Source organism: Drosophila mojavensis, unplaced genomic scaffold (genome assembly GCF_018153725.1).
Source record: "Drosophila mojavensis isolate 15081-1352.22 unplaced genomic scaffold, ASM1815372v1 contig_36, whole genome shotgun sequence".
NCBI lineage: Eukaryota > Metazoa > Arthropoda > Insecta > Diptera > Drosophilidae > Drosophila > Drosophila mojavensis.
The window spans coordinates 2,494,019-2,514,436 of record NW_025318858.1 but is presented as its reverse complement, the minus strand read 5'-3'; the positions used below and the strand labels follow the sequence as shown (position 1 = coordinate 2,514,436).

Here is a 20,418-nt window from a genome sequence, read left to right as displayed (position 1 = left end):
CATTTTCATGCTCTTTTTTAACGTGAGTCATGGCGACGATATCGATATTGGCTATTTCAAAGACGAGTTTTTTCTTATGTATCTCCACATTTCTACAGTCATACATAACTCTTGACCAATAAATACTCATAAACAAACAGCAATGATAAACAGATTAGAACCGGTCAGCACACCTCCGTTCGATCAAGGCTGCTTAACCGAATCGAACAGTCTGGTCTGAATTGGCAAGATATAGAATTAAACAAAAAAAAACAATAACAACTGAACGGTATATGCAAAAGAATAACAACAACCACATGCGACCTGTACTACGCAGAAATTTTGTAGAAAACAAAACGGGCAAAAAACAACAAAAGCAGAAACAGAAGCAGAAGCAAATATCAGCAGACGGCTATCCCGTTCCCGTAGTGAGAGTGCGAGAAGAGAGCAGAAGCAGAGAGAGAGCGCACAACGTGCACTGTGTATATGTGTAATCGTGTGCGAGTGTGTGAGTTTGTTTTGTTTGCGCGCTAGCTGTGTGGAAAGAGGAAGCGCAAGCAGTATAAATACAGCGCCCATTGCTGTTTGGTGTCAATTGGACTCGCGAAGCGAACCAAAGACGTAGTACGGAGAACATAGAGTGAAAGACGAAGCTAGCAACAGCTGTAAAGCTACAACGCAATTTCGTGTAAACAAACAAAAGTCGTTCGATTACGATTTACAAGTGCAACTGTAATAAAATAACGGAAAGTTTTTAAACAATAAAAACATGTCTGCATCACCTACTGCTCGTCAAGCCATTTCTCATGCGCTGCCCATGGCCATGACAAAGACCAAGAAGGTCATCATATCAGATCCCATCCAGATGCCAGAGGTCTACTCATCTACGCCCGGTGGCACCCTCTACTCCACTACACCTGGCGGTAAGTTGATGAAATATTTCGGTTTTTTTGAATCAGCTGAAGAATTGTGATAAGAGAGTATCACCCTCTGTCCGATCACTCGCACATGTCCGTGACTCATGGGAACTTCTGTGAGCTCGTGCTGCTGTCTTATCGCCTGTCTGATGCAAGTCTCGTTTGAATGTCGCATAATGGCTCACTTTGTACTTTGTTTATTGCAGGCACTAAGCTGATCTATGAACGTGCTTTCATGAAGAATCTGCGTGGCTCTCCTCTGAGTCAAACTCCGCCCAGCAACATCCCCAGCTGCCTGATGCGCGGCACTCCTCGCACTCCCTTCCGCAAGTGTGTGCCCGTGCCCACCGACCTGGTCAAGAAAACTCAATCGCTGAAAATTGAGGAACAAGAACAGTTCCAACTGGAGCTGTAAACCGTCTCCATATGGAGCCACCTGATTCCAAGCAGCAACTGCCAAAATTCATGTTTCTATCAGTTAGCCACATTCACCTAGCTCGTATTACCTCACTAGATCAATGATCTGCTATAGTGTTAGCTCTCATCACGTATATCTAAGTTCTTCGTTTAATTCTCAGTCATATTGATTGAATTTGTTTACGTAATATATTTAATAACTGTAGTCACTAAGCAATATAAAAATAAACATTTTAAATTATTGAAATCAAAGAATGATTTATATTTCTTTTATCAGTTGGTGAAACCTTGAGGCACTTGGCTCATAAGCTGACTAATCAAGTTATCTATAAGCCACTTGAGTACTTCTTATTTCACCTTGATGCTAATATACCAGCGCTTTGTGCACATATGTACATATATTCATATATATATTATTGAATATATATATCACATTTTATTGGGGGTTTGTTGAACTTTCTTTCGATATTACCGGCCGGCATAAGATGTAGAGAAACTACTGCGCAGTTTATAGCCAGTTTCTCGGATCCAGTCACATGTGACCAAAATGCATAAAAACAGACGATGACAACATGTTTAGAGGAAATGTCAAATGACGATCTATATATAATCTTTATATCTTCCAGAGTAGAAATATGTATATCTGACTGAAATCAATTCAGTTTATTTAGTACTATTTTGTAGTGAAAATAATATAAAACTCTGAAAGATATGAGAATTCAAAATCAGCATCATAGATCAGTCGCACATTCATGTAGACAGGCGTGTAGTGCTCGCCATATGCCACACGCCACATCTCTTATCTGCTATCTATTAGAAACTTAAATTTATCTGATATGTATTAAGAATCTAAATTTATATGCTAGATAAGATATGTTTTTAATGTAATTTCTTCCGAATATCTGAAATGTGATAAAACGTGGCGAGGCTAGAAATACAGACCTGCAATTACATCAATATATGATATATAGATCAAAAGCTCAATTTGAAGATGCTATACATATATGTAGAAGATATATCATGGCAATCAGTGTACATACATACATACATGTGTATATAGTTTATAGTGCACCTATGTATGTATGTATATGTATACATACATGTATATTATCTTTGATGTGTATAAAGTTGCTTAAACATTTTGTTAATTCAATTATAGGATCTATAAAATATTTTGCACCTAATTAGATATGCGTACATACTATATACATACATAACATATCTGTCTTCGCGAACTTTCGAGGAAGTATCTGTACTATAAAATATGCTTAAGAGGTCTATGATATATAATAAATACATACAGGTGTATAAAAATAATTACAGGATATAACTTTACATAATTGTATATCTTTGTAGACAGCAAAAAATATTTTAAAAACTTTTTTTTAACGAATTCAATCAAAAATTTCGTTTGCAAAAAGATATACTGCATATGCATTTTGGATATTCTGAAATTTCTCATCCTACTCTAATAATCGCATAAAAATAATTAATAACTTCAGCTTTCGCAATTTGTTTGTCTGTAAAACAATTAAGCAAACCTCATTCACTTTGCTAAACAGCCTAATTAAATCCCAATAAAAGAACAGCATTTAAATTATTATGCAAGAAATTGTAAACAAAAGACCAACAACACCGGCTAATGGCTAACATAACAGTAAACAGCAAAGAATGTGTAAACAAAGTATCGCATAGATAAAGATTGTTCGCGAGAAGCCTAAGCACCTAACCAAGATATGTTTTCAAACGTCCTTTGAAAAACAGACCACAAAACTAAGCACTTTCGTTGTACAAAACAAGCAACAACAACAAAATATTTCCAACTAAATTCATTCAACACGCGCTAGCACGCTTGAGCAAGTAGAACACAGCATAACAGAAAGAGCAAGCAGAGCGGGACAGCCAGAATGAGAGAGCGTAAGCGTGCGAGAGTAGAAAGAGTAGCAAGAGAGAGCGGTGAGCGCTCGCGCAATGACGTTCAATGGAACGTGTGTTTGCCGCTGTTTCTCTGCTTTGTTTACGTGCGATACGATTGAAAGGCGAAGAGCGCACAGTATAAATAGCACCCCACATCAAAGTCTGCTGTCAATTGGACTCGCAAAGCGAACTAGGAACGTAGGAGAAAGGGATAGCAACAGCTAGAAAGCTGCAACGCAATTTCTTGTAAACAAACAAAAATCGTTCGATTACGATTTACAACCGTTATTACTACAAACTAAAAGTTTAAAAAACAATAAGATAAAAATGTCTGCATCACCTACTGCTCGTCAAGCCATATCTCATGCGGAGCCCATGGCGATGACAAAGACCAAGAAGATCGTCATATCAGACCCCATCCAGATGCCAGAGGTCTATTCATCTACGCCCGGTGGCACCCTCTACTCCACTACACCTGGCGGTAAGTTGATGAAATATTTCAGTTTTTTTGAATCAGCTGAAGAATTGTGATAAGAGAGTATCACCCTCAGTCTGATCACTCGCACACGTCCGTGACTCATGAGAATTTCTATGAGCCTTATCACCTGTACTGGACGAGTCTGATGCAAGTCTCATTTTAATGTCGCCTAATAGTTCACTCTGGTCTTTTTTTCTTGCAGGCACTAAGCTGATCTATGAACGTACTTTCATGAAGAATCTGCGTAGCTCTCCTCTGAGTCAAACTCCGCCCAGCAACATCCCCAGCTGCCTGATGCGCGGCACTCCTCGAACTCCCTTCCGCAAGTGTGTGCCCGTGCCCACCGACCTGGTCAAGAAAACTCAATCGCTGAAAATTGAGGAACAAGAACAGTTCCAACTGGACTTGTAAATGGAGTCTACTAACCCTACTAACCCTATTCCAAGTAACAACTGCCAAAACTCATTATTAGTTAACAACCTTTAGTCCCTACCTTTACCAACTAATTAATACTGATATTTAGTTTCCACTCAGCTGTTTGTCTAGATATACATACATACATAGTTGTTTGTTGTTATTTTTTAAGTCACATTGACTAAATATTTATAGTTCTAGTTGTTAAGAATCAAATGCAATAAACATTAAATAATATAGTAACGATTGATTTTGATTATTTTATCAGTTGTTGAACCTTGAAAGGATTTTCAATTAATCGACTCCGTCAATGATAAGAAATGTTTGTTGCGAATTCTTGCGATTCACCTTGAGGTATTTTTTGTGAATCTATTATTTGGGGTTTGTTGAACTGCTGGAAATACCAAATGCCGGCCGGCACATGTTGGCGGAGGCGCCGCCTATTATTTAAACTGTAAACAAAAACAATAACAAGAAACACGAACAACAAGTTTAGCTGCCCCTCTCAAACTATGCGCGTGTCAGAGGCTCATAACCCACATTGTGTCTATGCCAACAGACTTAGGCACACATAAGCATACATATACACATACATACTTAAATATATAAACACACACACACACACGCTTAAGCTACCAGCAGCCCGGCAAAAAATAGATTTTTAAACAACTGCGCAGTTAGCGCAATTCGCCCCCTCAGCATTCGCCGCAGCACGCATTTTGTTGTTGGCGGCGAGGCGCTTGGGATTTAAACAACAACAAACCAACGCCTCGTGTATTGCGCATACAATTTTATTCAAACAGAGTGATATCAACTATTTGCTTAACAATGAGCACATGCACATGTATAAGCTCATAAATAACCACAAGCATATGTACACACATACATGCGTGCATGTGTGTACTCTATGTTTGCTGCAAACGTTTGGCATGCTGTATTTGTTTTTGCTGCTTGCTTGCTTTGACTGTGCAGCCCTGGCTATTGGCGGGATTTAACTCGTGGCATACTTTTAAGCGCGATATTTTTATTTTACATGTTGGACATTGTAATTCTTGTTTGTTAGTCATAAGATATTTATAAAAATAGTTTATTTAACACGCGCTTACATTACTTTTTCCTATTTGAAAGTACTAGTTTTCGTGCCAATCAGACTTTCAAAGCTCAACTACCGCGTATAAAATTATAGATATGCACATGTTCATATCATATACATACATACATGTATACATAAATAAATATATGTATGTACATGTTGCGTAAAAATAAATTAAGTGTATATACGAGTGCTAGTGTACTAGTATACATGCATAAATCATAAAGCTATTCGAATTAAAATTTTATGTTCTACATTTTCATATCAGAGTTTTATTGGGGAAATTTAATTACTGTTGACTTTTCATCAGCGCGAATTTAGTGGGATTAGTGGAATTTATGACAATTGTAGTTAAGGAATTTTGTGGTTAATTGGTTGATACAAATAGGCACTAGAAGCATGATCAATTGGCAATAAAAGGTACGAACTAAATTTACTGTAGACTAGGGATTTATAGCTTGTCAAGGACTCTTAATGTTATTTCATTAAAGACTAAAAGTCGTTAAGTTCTTGAGCTAAATTGCTTCTTAAAATAAATTGAATGTTAATTAGCTACGCGAATGAAGAATCGAGCTAGGCAATTTTTGTGCAAATATCCTCAAAAGCAAATATGATACTTGTATATTTAATGTCCACTCATACCAGGGAAATTTAGTACGTAAATGTACTAAAAACTAAACACCGCTTAAATTGATTACAAATTTGCGTACATTCACCAAAATTTACGGCTTTCAGCTAATGAAATGTGCAACCATATAAATTGTAATCAAATCATACGATAAATTACAACTTTATTGCACAATAGCTCATATTCCTTTTCACTTTTCTGTATAAAAATAAACTTACGCAAGTCCACGGTTCCAGCAGGCAGAGAAATTGACGCCGTCCGAATTGTTTTATCACGGACATTCCTTTGGATTTATAAAAATTATTATATTTTTGATGTTGGACCACGTCGTATCATGAGCTGATCTCGTGCGCCCGTTTGCTGCCAAACCAAACCGTTTGCCATTCGCTGTGTGGAGTGAGCCGCGTGATTTCCACTGTATTCCCTGAGTTCGGGTCGCGTTTCAACCAGCTCAGCAGAAAAGCTTTCGGGGCGAACGCTTCCATTGAAAGCAGAAACCCAACCAAAAGTAAAATCAACTCTTCTTTTTGTTTTCTTCAACATCATCGTCAATATATATATATGTATATGCATATACATCTATATATATATTGTTTTTCTTTTACTTGTTTCATTTTATTTTCACTTTTTGTTATTTACGAACATTGTTTTTCTTGCTGTTTGCTTTTTAGACACAAAATACAAATAGATACAAATATTTTTAATTTTTCTCAGTTTTTCTTTCAATTCTTTAAAATCTACTACAAAAAAACACTTTGTTTTTTGAACCAATTTGTGGCAGGTTAGCGCTTAAGAACTACAACATATAGCATATACACACATATCTAACTATATATATATATTATATATATATATTTCATATAAAAAATATAACAAATTTGTAATTTGTTATCATATATCGATCGTCATACATATATTTAATTTTGTTTTGTTTCTCATTCATTGAAGTATGGCTGAAAAAAATTCATTAACAAAACTCAAAAAATCTGCAACTTTAGTTGTTTCTTCGCATATTTTTTTTTCTTTTTTACACACTAAATGTTTAAAACTTATAAAATACTACAAAACGTACGAGATCCAACGAAATCTCATAGCAAATAGAAAATAAAAAATATGTTTATATATATAACTAATTAGTTGATATATATAAAGTATAAACACGTGAAATTATAGATATTACAAGTTAAATATTTATATATATATATTAAATTAAGATTTACATTAACATTACAGAAATTATAAAAAAAAAAAAACATTGAGTGTTGCTGTTGTTGTTTGTGTGTTGGTGCATAAAAAGGGAAATTTTTTTAGCGAATTCTGTTTGCCCTTTGCATACTCTTTATACATTGTTCCATAATTGTTAATATTATTATTTTCTTGTTGCTCTTTCAATAAACACAAATTGCACAAAACTTATCAAATATTAAATGTTAGTTTTTTGTTAGGCCTTTTCGTAGAAGAACATATAAAAAACCTCTTAGCAGGTGGGCATATATTATTGGTTTAATTTATCAACTTAACTGAACTGAAGCTTCTTTTGTTTATTGCATATTGCAGCAGATTCCATATATGTATATATATATAAGTATGTATATATATATATAATTTTTTTTTGCTTTTTTTTTTGTCTTTTTTTATAGAGCATAAATTTTTAACAAATGTAAAAAGTTTCATTTTTGCTTTTTCTTTTTTTTTCTTTCTTGTTTTGTTTCGTTTTGCCAATTGCACTTTTGTTGCTGTTGCTGTGTGTGTGTGTGTGTGTGTGTGTGTGTAATTGTTGTTGCTTTTAAGGTATTTAGAAACACTAAGCTTAATATTGTAAAAAAATAGAAACAAACAAAAATTGTTATAGAACTACAGCTTGACCGCTGATCACTGATCGCGCATAAACGTACATATTTCGTAAATTGTACTTAATAACTAATTCAAAATCATTTAAGACTCTTTTTAACAACAAATAATTTGGTGGTCGAATTGTTTTCGTTTTGCCAGCTGTATTATCAAAATGCAGCACAAAACAATTCAAACAATTTTCAAAGTGAAGCTATATATATACATACATATCGTATATATGTGTTTTTATTTACAAAGAACTTGTATTTTAAGATGATTTTTTAACTGTTCAAATTGGCTTTTATGACTCGATAACGCGCAGCGTGCGAGCTAAAAACCAATATATATATATATATATTGATAAATATGCATATGTATATAATTATAGCTTCTTAATTTAAGTTTTATATATATGTATATAGATTGTGGCTTACGTACCAACAAAACTCACATAGCAATTGGCTTGACCTTTTTAACTTCTTTTTCTTTTATCACTTGTAATCAAGCAAAATGCAAAAACAATGACAGAAATACGTACATAGTTACATATACATATACATACGTATATATAGCATATAGTATATATGTATATATATATACAGAGATATTTGAACATCAACATGAATCACCAAATTACTTGTTTTTTCGCTTTACAGTGTGAACGACACTTTTTCTTTAAATATTATAATAGTTAAGAGAGATATACATATTTGGGGGGAAGGGGCGTTGCTGCAGGTCTGGATATCTATGAGAGTTACCTAGCCATTGGCCATTGTGTATGTCTGTGAGTAGGAGATTGGGTACTCGTATGTGTGTGTGTGTGCGGACATGTATGTGAGGGTATGTGTGTGAGAGAGATTGTGTGCGTGTTTGCCTATTGCGATGTACTAAAATTTGATGGCGATATGGAAGCTGGCGGTGTTTCCGTCTCAATACTAAATGCTGCATCAATTGAATCATGGCCACGATGTTCCCTGGATCTGGTTGTGGGTATTGGTGCGCTGCTTGCCGTCGCTTGTGGTGGCAGCGGCGGTGGCATCAGAGCCGCCTCTTGGGCCAAGCGCTCCTGCTCCTGCTCCAACTCCAGCTCCTCCTGCAGCTGCTCCATTAGCTGCTGCTTGTTCTGCAACCAATATCGCACGGGTATGCGCAACACAGTGGTCAGCTTGTCATTGTGCTCCTCCAGCGAGTTGGTGGCATAGTGGTCGACCAGCTTCTTTAGCGTGGGATAGATGTTGTACGGCGCCGCAAAGCCCAGCCCGCTCTCCGTCTCATAGATAATACAGTGATGTATAACCGATTTGCAGACTATGGATAGCGCATAGTGGCCCGCGTCTCGAGCTCGTATCAGGAATGTGCCCGTGGGCGCTCCACTGAGCATCTCCTCGGCATCCTGTCGCTTGGCTTCCTTGATCAGCCACAGTGCCTCGTTGCGATGCGGCTGATTCGAGGCCTTCTCATAGTTCTGCTGCAGCTCGTCGAAGCCCTTCTCCAATATAACATTCAAATCGTCGTCGGTTAGACCAAAACCTTTCAGGCGCCTGTAATATTGAAACAACGACATCATCTTTAGCAACGAATTAACCAACGAGACCAACAGTCTACTTCGATATAAATCAAAGAATATTATATTTGAGTTTTGTACATACAAATATAATAGATATTTATATTGATTCTTATCAGAAACTGCTCGTATGATGTCATCGGTCTCTACCCATAATACATACAATTAAATTGTATTAAACATAAGACAAAGCCAGCTCAAATTGCCTAATGGACATTGGTCTTATCGTCTACATGTTCATATACATGATATATATATTTATATATGATGTATATATATATATATATATACACCTATAACTGGCGAAAGTTGTGCGCGATTGACTTAATGATTAGTAATACAAATTAAGTGCGTCGTTTAGATTTAGTCTTATTATGAAATACCTTGTGCATATGCAGACCATATACATACAATCAATATAAATAAGTAATAGGTATTACCTCTAAACTAGTTACAAATATTTTAATTAAGCATACGGAAAGGTATTTCTTCTAATTTCATGTAAATATCCTAAAATTTCCGAGATTCTTAATTATAATGTAAATCTTATACTACGCACTTCTTAGTTAACTAAGAAAATATATATTAAAACGACTTCTCATGGAATTGCAAAAAAAAAAAGACAAGCTGAAATTAAAATGTTCACATATTCAACTTTCTTAGTGTGGAAAGTAAATCACCTGATCAATCAGCTAATCGATTGCGAAACCGTCACCATTGCAGTGTTATGCAACAATACTCCTTATAAAATTGCTCATTCCCACAATTAAAATAAATAAGCAGCTTTCCTTAATTAATGATAGTTTATACAGGAAAATTTAAGTACTGCGAAGGACTGTTAGTTTAAGTATTCACTTAAGGAAGGGGTGCGAAATGGAAATATTTAGCTAATTGATAGCTAATAGATTTTTATTTTTATTTCTTTTTTCAATATTAATGTGAAAATTCAACTTCAGCATACTATATACTACATACAGATAGTATAAGCATATGATAGAATTATATATATACATATATCTATTCCTATTTCAGCTGTTATCTTAAATTTCATATCCGGGTTTGCAATAATTTCTATACGATTTTTGATTATGAAACATTCGTACTCTCATCACATTTCCTACAAATAAATATATATACATAGTATAGGTAAGATTATTAACTTTTCTAGCGGAAATATGGCTAATTTCTGATAATTCTTCTATAGCAACAGCCATTATGTCTTTGCATGTGGTTTTCATATTTCGGTGCTAGTGAACTTGACGAATAAAATTGTAGTGAATATGCGTTTTCATATTTTGTTGCTTTATTGCTTAAAGAACAAAAAACTAAAAATAAAAGCTTGTTCACAAATTTAGAATACTTTATAAATAAAATTTAAATGAATTTTTAAAAGTGAACAAACATGTCAGAACAATTTTATTTTAAAAGGATCACCCAAACTGTTCGACGACCTTCCCAAATGTCTCTTATCTGGTCTTAGTGCGTGATGTGATGATAGCGAATTGCTGTTTGTCATCTCAACGTATGACCTACGCCTCTATACAGGGAATTGTGACGCGAATGAAATGAAGAATTTCGAATTCCAGAGAGACAGAGACACAAAGAGAGAGAGAGAGAGAGTGGGACACATACCCCTCGTAGAACAATACTTTCGGTATACCATAGTGTATAGAGAACAAGGCAAACTACATGCTTACTCGCATGTATGCCAGTTCAGAGATTTCGCTTCTTTCTAATCTAAACCAAAATAGAGACATTCAACAAAGTAAAGGTTTGCGAATATATATTATATATGTACATACATATATATGTGTGTACATATATAAGCTAGGGGAAAAAGCGAAAAAGAACAACAACATTTTAAGTATTTGGCAAACAAAAAATGCTGGTCAGCCGAAGATAACGTTATAGTGCCTTATCTGCTACAATGCGCAACAAGCCAATAGAGACAGACAACTAGAGGGGCATATATATGTATATAGAGTCGAATTATAGACGAACTATAGCCGCCTTTCCGCAACAATTAGCAATGACAAAAGCCTTCAGGGAGAGAGAGAGAGAGAGAGGGTGAGAAATCATATATTTAGTTGCTAAGCGCTTTGTTCCTTCAGATAAGTAGTGCGATATATGAGCCCTAGTTACTAGACTACAAAAATACATTCAAGAAAAGCTTGTAAGACTCGTCTATATAAGATAAGAGACAGATGTTTAGGTAGTACTGGAAATAATGCTCAGTTTCACATATAAGAGATAATGTATGAACAGAGAAAAAAAGAAATCTATTATCTTTGGTAATAAGTAAAGTTTATTTGAGGCTTTACGATAGACATCTATATATAAAGATAAATCTATATATAAGTATTTATGGGGAGACCATAAAAAAAAAATAAAAGATTTACAATCTTTTATAACGAGGCATAAAAGTTATAATATATCTAGCTTTTGTCGAAATTTTAACTTTTTTTTCTCTGATATGTGAAGAGATATTTCGTATTGCCAACCTCTAGAAGTTTGTGTAAGTTATAAAGGTCAACTGATCATATTATTATTGATAGAACAATCCCATCTCATAAGGTCTATTCGATATGCATATATAGACACATACATGGCGTTACTATTGTGCAGTATTTCAAAAGTTCTTGTAGAATATAATACGATTTAATGGATTTCATTTAAAGCATGAACGTAACTAATTCCTAATTTAATGTTTCTATAAGCTATACCTAGATGGAATTTGCCAATCGAATAGTCTAAATACTAGCTAACGTCGTTTCTCTTTTCTGATTGGGAATATGTACCTAAATACGGCTTTCACATAAAAATATAGGAATTCTATTAATATCTAGGGATCAGTTGACTAAGCTGACTCTTCTGGTTGTATTTGTATATATGCTTGTATATATCTATAAACCCCCCGGCAAGATTTTCTTTTCATTTAGCAGTAAATATATAATTCCGAAGCAGATAAGGAACAGATGTGTCGTAAGACTGATAAAACGTAAGCTTAGTGGGTATTTTTGGTTCTACACAAAAGAAATAAAATAATAATAGAAAAAAAAAAAAAAAGATTTAATCTACGCGTTGATAAAAGCGTAGACAAACTGTTGCTAAAATATATATATATATGTGGAGTTGAGTCAAAGTTCTAATATGGTTCAAGGTTTCACTAATTACCGTTATCATCATTATCATCAACGTCATAATAAGCATTATCATTACTACCATCGATGACGAATCTGAAGTTTGATTAGCACAACGACTGACATAAGTTTAACGTAAAGCTTATGATTAAGCTAGAGCTGAGCTTTAAGGCAGACATTCAGATGTGCTTGATATATATAGATAGCCTTATTATAGATTACTGCATGAACGATATAAAATATTTTTGTCTCTGATTAATTCACTTGGCGTACAATATAAACATTTTTTCTTAGAAATTTTGTAATACTTTCAACGGAAAGCTTTGAATTATTTGATATGAATTGAATATATATAGAAAACATATACATGTATTTATTATATATATTTAGATACATCCGTGGATAGAAATACGCTTAGCTCCAGAAAGTCTGTCAAATACGAGCACTATATATACATTTATATAATTGTCCCAATATTTACCTGTTCATATAGATATACAAACTATGCGTTAAATGCTTAAATCTTGCTATCAAGAATGTTTACGATAAAAATAGAAAATGTTTTCTATTTTAATATTTGTTTCGGGATATTGAAGTACAGCAAACATATTCCAACACTATTTTCTATGATTCCATATAATAAATGTTCTGATAAAATGGTATAAAATATGTGCAAAAATGGTAATATATGATAGTATGATATGTATATATAGATAGATATATAACTTAAGCAGCATTCCCAACACTTTGTGGATAGATATTCTATGGAATATTCAAAAATTGATTCCAATGGTAATCCTCTCAAGATGAGTACATAGCTAAAGCAGAGAAGTCTGCCTAAAAGCTATTCAATGAAGCTTTCACTTTCACATATTCATACTCGTATATCGAATTCGTCTATAGAATCCAATTTGTCACATAACGAATTTAGAGAATAGTTTTTTTCTGATATATTCAAGAGTGTTAACGATAAAAGAATTCCTTGTTTCAAAAAGTAAATCCTGCCCTAGCTTAGGATAAATATAAATCAGAGTTCTACCATTGTACACTTCTATTTTGAATATCGCATATCTATCGTTTATCATATATATCGTATTTAGACAATGCATTCATTGTCTTGTTACCTGCCTCAATTGCTTGGGCAAGCAGCTTATCGAGCATTGTCATTGGCTTTATGGACGAACATATCTTGCAGTTGCCAGCCAAAGGGGGCAGGGCAACAGGACGGAGTGGTTGGGGGCGATAACAAATGCTCGATGTATACTATATAGCGTATTATATATTGCATACGGGTTGCACGTAGCCCAGTCAGCGTGGCGAATTTGCAAGCCGAAACCAGACGAGCGCCGAGTTAAATTTTCTATTATTATCGGTCAAAAACGGCAGGGCAGGGCAGGGCAGGGCAAGGCAAGGCAAAGGCAAAGGCAAAGGAAACGGCAAAACTCAAAGTCAAATGCAGCTCCAAACAGAACAGCTGAAGAAGAAGAAGACAGTAAAATGGCCAACAAGCGAGCCGCGTGAAAAATGAGCCAGAACCCAGAGGCATTAAAATTCCTTGTCTGGCATAAAATGCATTGGACAAATATAATATGGAAATATATATATTTATACAGTATATATGCATATATATATATATATGTATATATATATATAGCTGTTGAGCATGTAATGAACGAGTGGTTGAGCGACTGACTAAACCTCTTGGCTCGTTCAGCTGCAGTTATTTCTTTTTTATTTTGTCTATTTCGCTGACGCAGTAGTATGATATAGATATACATATGTATATGAATATTTGTCTGATGTTGGTATTATTATATTATATGTATATATCTGTACGTATATGACGTCAGCTATGTGCACTTACTCAATGTGTTTGTCCTTGCATAATTGCAATTCCTGTAGCTCCGGCTTGCTGGCATTTATTTGACGTTCGAGCAACTGTTCCTCCTCTTTGCGCATCTTAATTTCCTGATTGAGACGTTCCATTTTTGCATGCATCACCTTCAGGTGTGTGTTCATCCTTAGCAAATTTTCACGCATATGCTGTTCCACCTCTTGCCGCGAACATTGCGCGCCGCCTGCTCCACCGGCGCCTGTTCCAATGCCCGTTGCATTTACAGGTGGTTTATTCATAAACGATTCTATCGATGCGATTTGACTGCGAAACATATTTTCCGCATTGCCAAAAACGCTCTGATGCAGCTTCTTCTCGGCTAACTCTTCGCGTATGGCATTAAATGATTTCTTCTTTTGATCGAGCGCCTGCTCCTGTTGCAACAGCAATTGAGAGCAGCGTACAAATGCATCGCATAATAAGCGTAAATCGCCTTGAGGCTGTGAATCTTCATAGAAGGGACAAACGATTGGATTACTGAGCGTTATATCCAACGTTTTGTTGTACATTTTCAGTGAATTGGTCATATAATGATTGATCATTTCAACTACAGAGCTGAATTGAAATTTCTCAACAAAACCATAATTGTCATTGATTTGGCAAATTTTAATAAGCTTCTCGTTGCCATCCTTCATCAAAGTCAGCGTATATTCGCCCTTCTGCAATTTCATTAATTATATTTTTATTAATATTTTTTTAATATAGTAACGTGCACATTTGTATTTATAAGCTACCTTTGCTTGCGCATCGCGCACTAGAAAACTTCCATCCGGTTGGCCAAATAATTTGTTTTTTGCCTGCTCGCGCGATATGCTGCCCCAATACCAGGGAGCCGAGCGCAGTTCATCCTTTTTTGAATCTCTTGCCATAGACGCCGGCGCCTGTGGCCTCATCGTTGAATAATGCAGCGGCGAGGGATGCACTAAAAAAATTATAAAATAAAAGCGAAAACACATTCAAAATTGGGGTAGGGCGAAATCATATTTTAGTTTGCTTAAAACCAACACACACGCACACATGCATATTTTTACACTTTTACACACACACGGACAAGTATTACATGCTTGCGTATGGATGTATGTGTGCGTGTAGCGGCTTTTGCTTGTTGCCAAGCGCCCCCGAAACGCATTTGAAAAGCGAATACGTTAGGCATCAGCCCTTTTTATTATGTTGTTGTTTTTCTTCTATACTCACTTTTGAATTTGCGTTGTTGCCCACAATTAATTGAAGATTTTTTGTTGCCCAAAACAGTGTATTTTTTTTTTTTATATATTTATATATATTACTTATTTCACGCTTACAATTTAGCGAGCACCATCTTTCTATTCTCAATTTCGCGAATCAACTGAGAAACTCGCAGGCAAACACACACTTCTACACACACACGCTCACAATCGAATTCACACATGCACACAATATATACATATAAACTATAGTTAAAACAATTAACAGCGTGCAGGAATCGGTAGTTAAAAAAGGCCTTCACTTTTCTTCTTATTCGTTGTAATCAAATCGTTTTAATTTGTATTGTTGTATTACTTGTATTTTCTTATTATTTATTATATTGAAATCACAATCAGCAAGCACACCATTTCTTTTTTTTGTGGAAGAAATCGTCCTCAACACTGCTTGGCACTGGCACTGAATAGCATGTTGCGGGCATTATACGCTTTTCAACACCTTTTTGAGAAACGCACTAAATAATACCGCGAGCTATGCGGATTGCTGACCGCATTTCCAATTTAGTATATTTTGTGGGTATATTTTGAGTTTGTAACGGTCATCGCTACTTGTACTTAAAATAAAAATTATATTTTTAGTCCGTTAAAAATTGTTGCATTTGGTTGTACGACTGCAACTTTATTTAAGTAAATTCTCTATAGATATGAAATTATATCCATATACAAATTTATACAAATGAAAAACTTAATTGTGTTTAGTTTGAAAAATTCTTATTTACTTTGGAACGTACCGTCTGTTTCCCGACTATATGTATATAATCTTAAAGGAGGTGCTGCACGTGGAGATGCAGAAAAATTGCGAGTTAGGAAGCTTCTGAGCATGCGAGATATTCTAACATACAATTTCCATTCCTTGACTTGTATTTTATTTTACATTCAGAAACTTATTTATTTAGATGTCTAAGCTACAGCATTTTTATGTAGTATGAAAAAAAGAACCAGAGCAGAACCTGCGTAAATCAACTAAACAGATGTACATACATATGTGTTAAATATATATATTCTAAAACAAAAGTGAATTTTCTTTTGCATTTAAACGGTTTTTTTTTTTTTTTCAAATAGTTTTCTTTTGTCTGCTTTAGTTTAGTTTATAGTCATGTCAGCGTTAGCGGTGATATTTAAGGTAATTTCTTACATTATATTTTAAGGTTCAACATGTTTAGATTTTTTTGTGGCAGGGCATTAGTTTTACTTCGTTATGCATATTGTTTAGTTTTATGTATATCCTGAACGCTTTTCTGTGTTACTTTCTTTTCTTCTCATTTCTGTAATCTAATGTATTTGTATGATGCCTGATTCCAGTAGCTTCATTATCTTGTCTGCTATAGCCGGATTTTGTAAATGTCTGCAAGTGAGAGGAGAAATAGGGTTTAATAACATTTCATTTTTTTTTTTTTCAAATTGAAAACTTACTCCTTAACAGCATTTGGATCGTTCTGCATCTGTTCGAGTATCATGCGCATGGCCGGATCCTTGAGAATTTGTTGTATTTCCGGATCGGACATGGCATTCTTAAGCACCTCTTGTGGATTACGTTGGAAATTCATTGAGCATTGACGATAGCCATCGATTGCCTCAGCATTATTTGGATCCAATTCTAGGGCCTTTTGATACGCGGCTGAAGCCTTAGAGGTCTGTTGCATGCCCTGTTACAACAAACATCGAGTAATATAATCATGAATGGTGCCCAAGCTATGTATTTGAGGTACACTTACTTGCAGAATCTTGCCCTTTCGTATATAACCCTTGATGAATTTCTCATCGAGCTTAATGCAAGTATCACAATCCTTCAAGCCCAAATCAAATGCAGCCAATTTTGTATAGCATGCTGCACGATTGCTATACAACTTGGGATCATCCGGATTACGTTTGATGGCTTCCGAATAATGCTTAACAGCAGTGCTGTAGTCACCCTTCTTGAAGTACTCGTTGCCTTTTTCCTTCTCTTCTTCTGCCTTAACTGGATCAATGTATGCACGTCGCTCTTCTTCCTTAATTTTGGCTTCAACTTCGCTGAGCGATGTCTTTATCTCCGGGGTACGATGCTCAGACATGGCCTTTTCATAATAGAATTTGGCTTGCTTATAGTTTTCCATTTTGCGATAGGTGTTGCCGATACGAGCCAAGGATTTAGCAATTAGCTTAAAGTCAGCACGATTTTCACGTCCCACCTCGATACCCTTCTCGCACTGCTTGATGCACTCTTCATACTGCTTTCGTTCAAAGTAAACAGCCGCAATATTGTTATGGAACGTGATGTCAGTCGGATCGTGCTCAATGGCTGCATGATAGTGTTTGAGGGCAGTTTCAAAATCTTTCTTCTTATAAGCAGCATTGCCTAGCTCCTTTTCCTTCTTGGCAAAGTACTTTTTACGCTCTTCCTCGGTCATGTCCTCCACACGCGGCTCAGCCGGCTTGGGTGGCTCTGCCGGCTTGGACGGTTGCGATTTCCTCTCAAAAGGCGAGCTGCCCGATTGAGGATCAACGTCCATGGGAATATCACCGCGAGACTGCATCATATTCAGCACAGCTGCCGTGATCTCCTGGCAACCTTGCAAAAGAATCGCATTTTGCGGATCATACTTCAGACCTTGTTGAGGAACACACAAAGAAACAAGTGAGGTTATGTTGGGGAGAGGTCAAAGTAAATCACCATATGTAACACAACTTACCCTCGTTGTAGGCTTCTAGAGCCTTCATATAGTCGCGCAGACCAGCGGCCGCAACACCCTTGCGTGAATAGCCCTTGGGCCAAGTCGGATTCAAAGAGATCGTCTTCTCAGCATCCTCGAGAGCTTCTTTAAATTTTCCGGCCTTGGCGAAGGCCGCAGAACGATTACTGTAGAGCACATGATTGTTGGCGTCCAGCGCGATTGCTTCTGTATAGGCTGCAATAGCGTCATCAAATTTCTCAGCATTTAGCGCTGTGTTGCCCTTTTCCTTCAGTTCGTTCACCTGCAGTTGACCACCGAGGAAACGTTCATATATGAGAATCGTTTTGCTTGTTTGTTAACTATTTTAATACGCACCTTATCCATTTTTTCTTCAATTATCTTCTTTTTATTTTTAATTAAGAGCTTTTTAACTGTGTTAAGTATTTAATGTCGTTAAAAACACGCCGTTTACCGCACAAAGTTGTGAGCTTATGAAAATGCAAAAATGCCGCTGTCGGACTTTTCTAGAAATGCATGAGTCGTGAATATTCGCTCAGTTCTCGTGCTCTCGCACTCTCGCACTTGCTCTCTCACACACAAATGTCAGACGCGCAACGTTGCCAACACTCTCTGTAACAGGTCGCGCGCTGCCGGATATTATTTTGGTAAGAAAATACAATATATATTAATTAAGGGAATACAGTCGGAATTGTTCAATGCTTATAGTTATTTAAGAAATCAAAACTAAATATATATGTGAATTATTTAAAATTGAATTTCCTGTCAATAATTTGTTATTAAATTTCCCTTGAAAACTCAGTTGGCAGCGCCGAACGACTTGCTTGAATTAATTTTGAAGCTGGCAACGCTGTAGCAGAATACGACAGACGCTGCTTTTTGCGTGCGCCTGGAAAAATTTATATTACAAATTTGTCAAAATATATACAAAATACGGCATTAAACAAATTTCGCTGCAAACGGCACGCAAGGAAGGCTAATCGTTTTAAACAGCAGCTCAATACCGTATCAACGTGATGGCCGAATATTTGGCATCTATTTTTGGCACAGAAAAGGACAAGTAAGTAATAAAAAAAAAAAAAAAAAAAAAAAACAGTGGTCCGCATGTTTTGCAGTTGTACCTTCTGTACATTTTCCGGCACATTAATAACAAACGATTTACATATTGCAGAGTCAACTGCTCGTTTTACTTTAAAATCGGAGCGTGCCGGCATGGCGACCGCTGCTCACGCATACACAATAAGCCGACATTTTCGCAAACGGTGTTGCTGCAAAATCTCTACGTAAATCCTCAAAATTCAGCGAAATCGGCGGACGGTTCACATTTGGTAGCGAATGTGTCCGATGAGGAAATGCAGGAGCATTATGACAATTTCTTTGAGGATGTTTTCGTTGAGTGCGAGGACAAATATGGAGAAATTGAGGAGATGAACGTTTGCGATAATTTGGGTGACCATTTAGTTGGCAATGTGTACATCAAATTCCGCAATGAGGCCGACGCCGAAAAGGCGGCAAATGATTTGAACAATCGCTGGTTTGGCGGACGACCTGTTTATTCGGAATTGTCGCCGGTTACCGATTTCCGTGAGGCCTGCTGCAGACAATACGAAATGGGTGAATGCACACGTTCCGGCTTTTGCAATTTTATGCACCTGAAGCCCATATCTAGAGAGTTGCGGAGGTACCTTTATTCGCGCCGGCGACGCAATCGTTCGCGTTCTCGATCCCGTTCCGGTGGACCGCGACGACGATCACGAAGCCGGTCGCCGCGCCGTCGACGCGAAGATCGTGGCATCGGCGGCGGCACTGATCGTGGCGGCGAGCGCGGCATTGTTGGTGGCACGGATCGTGGTGGCGAGCGTGGCATCGGAGGTGGCACGGATCGAGGCGATCGTAATAACGATCGTGATGGGAACGATCGCGATAGACGTAAAGGAGGAGGTCGATATTAATGGTCCAAACTCTGTTTGGACTTCGGACGGTTCTATCAACTACATTATTGGTGGCAAAGTGAGAGAGGACGGACACAGAACGCCAACTAACGTGTATTTCAAAGCTCTGCAAAGTCTCCTTTTTTGTTTTTTTTTATGATTTAGTAAGGGGTGTCCACCACATATGTACAAACCAACCGTGACACAATGTGAATTATTTTATCGAGCGCCCATTAGAATTGTAATTACTTATACACACATTCGTAATAATAAAATTGAGTACTAATTATAAAGATTATA

The 20,418-nt window shown here is 36.3% G+C and overlaps 5 protein-coding genes across 5 annotated transcripts; 3 read left to right on the top strand and 2 right to left on the bottom strand.

Annotated features, from left to right (window-relative positions):
* Positions 1 to 565: 565 nt before the first annotated feature.
* LOC6575793 (eukaryotic translation initiation factor 4E-binding protein) lies at positions 566 to 1,560 on the top strand. Its single transcript, XM_002001761.4, has 2 exons — positions 566 to 902; positions 1,103 to 1,560. Exons 1-2 carry the CDS (start codon positions 749 to 751, stop codon positions 1,309 to 1,311), a joined length of 363 nt encoding a protein of 120 aa, XP_002001797.1. The 5' UTR covers positions 566 to 748; the 3' UTR covers positions 1,312 to 1,560.
* A 1,832-nt stretch (positions 1,561 to 3,392) lies between these two features.
* On the top strand, positions 3,393 to 4,416 carry LOC6575792 (eukaryotic translation initiation factor 4E-binding protein). Its single transcript, XM_002001760.4, has 2 exons — positions 3,393 to 3,711; positions 3,911 to 4,416. Exons 1-2 carry the CDS (start codon positions 3,558 to 3,560, stop codon positions 4,117 to 4,119), a joined length of 363 nt encoding a protein of 120 aa, XP_002001796.1. The 5' UTR covers positions 3,393 to 3,557; the 3' UTR covers positions 4,120 to 4,416.
* A 3,170-nt stretch (positions 4,417 to 7,586) lies between these two features.
* Positions 7,587 to 15,929, bottom strand: LOC6575791 (phosphatidylinositol 3-kinase regulatory subunit gamma). The gene is made up of 4 exons (XM_002001759.4): positions 15,469 to 15,929; positions 15,009 to 15,196; positions 14,245 to 14,933; positions 7,587 to 9,217 (listed from the first exon to the last, which is right to left on the bottom strand). Coding segments are annotated over exons 1-4 (1,545 nt in total). The 5' UTR covers positions 15,470 to 15,929; the 3' UTR covers positions 7,587 to 8,550.
* A 280-nt stretch (positions 15,930 to 16,209) lies between these two features.
* On the bottom strand, positions 16,210 to 18,749 carry LOC6575790 (stress-induced-phosphoprotein 1). The gene is made up of 5 exons (XM_002001758.4): positions 18,545 to 18,749; positions 18,188 to 18,470; positions 17,231 to 18,105; positions 16,929 to 17,161; positions 16,210 to 16,860 (listed from the first exon to the last, which is right to left on the bottom strand). Exons 1-5 carry the CDS (start codon positions 18,551 to 18,553, stop codon positions 16,788 to 16,790), a joined length of 1,473 nt encoding a protein of 490 aa, XP_002001794.2. The 5' UTR covers positions 18,554 to 18,749; the 3' UTR covers positions 16,210 to 16,787.
* A 275-nt stretch (positions 18,750 to 19,024) lies between these two features.
* LOC6575789 (splicing factor U2af 38 kDa subunit) lies at positions 19,025 to 20,416 on the top strand. The gene is made up of 2 exons (XM_002001757.4): positions 19,025 to 19,247; positions 19,359 to 20,416. The coding sequence occupies exons 1-2, from the start codon at positions 19,204 to 19,206 to the stop codon at positions 20,137 to 20,139; spliced, it is 825 nt and encodes a 274-aa protein (XP_002001793.1). The 5' UTR covers positions 19,025 to 19,203; the 3' UTR covers positions 20,140 to 20,416.
* Positions 20,417 to 20,418: the final 2 nt, after the last annotated feature.

What these genes read in the sequence shown, in the direction of transcription:
- LOC6575793 (XM_002001761.4), top strand. Translation starts at nt 749, where the DNA reads ATGTCTGCATCACCTACTGCTCGTCAAGCCATTTCTCATGCGCTGCCC. An exon ending in CTACTCCACTACACCTGGCG is followed by an intron (nt 903 to 1,102) that starts GTAAGTTGATGA and finishes TGTTTATTGCAG; the next exon opens with GCACTAAGCTGATCTATGAA.
- LOC6575792 (XM_002001760.4), top strand. Translation starts at nt 3,558, where the DNA reads ATGTCTGCATCACCTACTGCTCGTCAAGCCATATCTCATGCGGAGCCC. An exon ending in CTACTCCACTACACCTGGCG is followed by an intron (nt 3,712 to 3,910) that starts GTAAGTTGATGA and finishes TTTTTCTTGCAG; the next exon opens with GCACTAAGCTGATCTATGAA.
- LOC6575791 (XM_002001759.4), bottom strand. An exon ending in TGCGCGATGCGCAAGCAAAG is followed by an intron (nt 14,934 to 15,008) that starts GTAGCTTATAAA and finishes ATGAAATTGCAG; the next exon opens with AAGGGCGAATATACGCTGAC. An exon ending in TGCAAGGACAAACACATTGA is followed by an intron (nt 9,218 to 14,244) that starts GTAAGTGCACAT and finishes TCAATATTACAG; the next exon opens with GCGCCTGAAAGGTTTTGGTC.
- LOC6575790 (XM_002001758.4), bottom strand. An exon ending in TCTAGAAGCCTACAACGAGG is followed by an intron (nt 18,106 to 18,187) that starts GTAAGTTGTGTT and finishes TTCCTCAACAAG; the next exon opens with GTCTGAAGTATGATCCGCAA. An exon ending in GATCCAAATGCTGTTAAGGA is followed by an intron (nt 16,861 to 16,928) that starts GTAAGTTTTCAA and finishes TCTCACTTGCAG; the next exon opens with ACATTTACAAAATCCGGCTA.
- LOC6575789 (XM_002001757.4), top strand. Translation starts at nt 19,204, where the DNA reads ATGGCCGAATATTTGGCATCTATTTTTGGCACAGAAAAGGACAA. An exon ending in TTTGGCACAGAAAAGGACAA is followed by an intron (nt 19,248 to 19,358) that starts GTAAGTAATAAA and finishes TACATATTGCAG; the next exon opens with AGTCAACTGCTCGTTTTACT.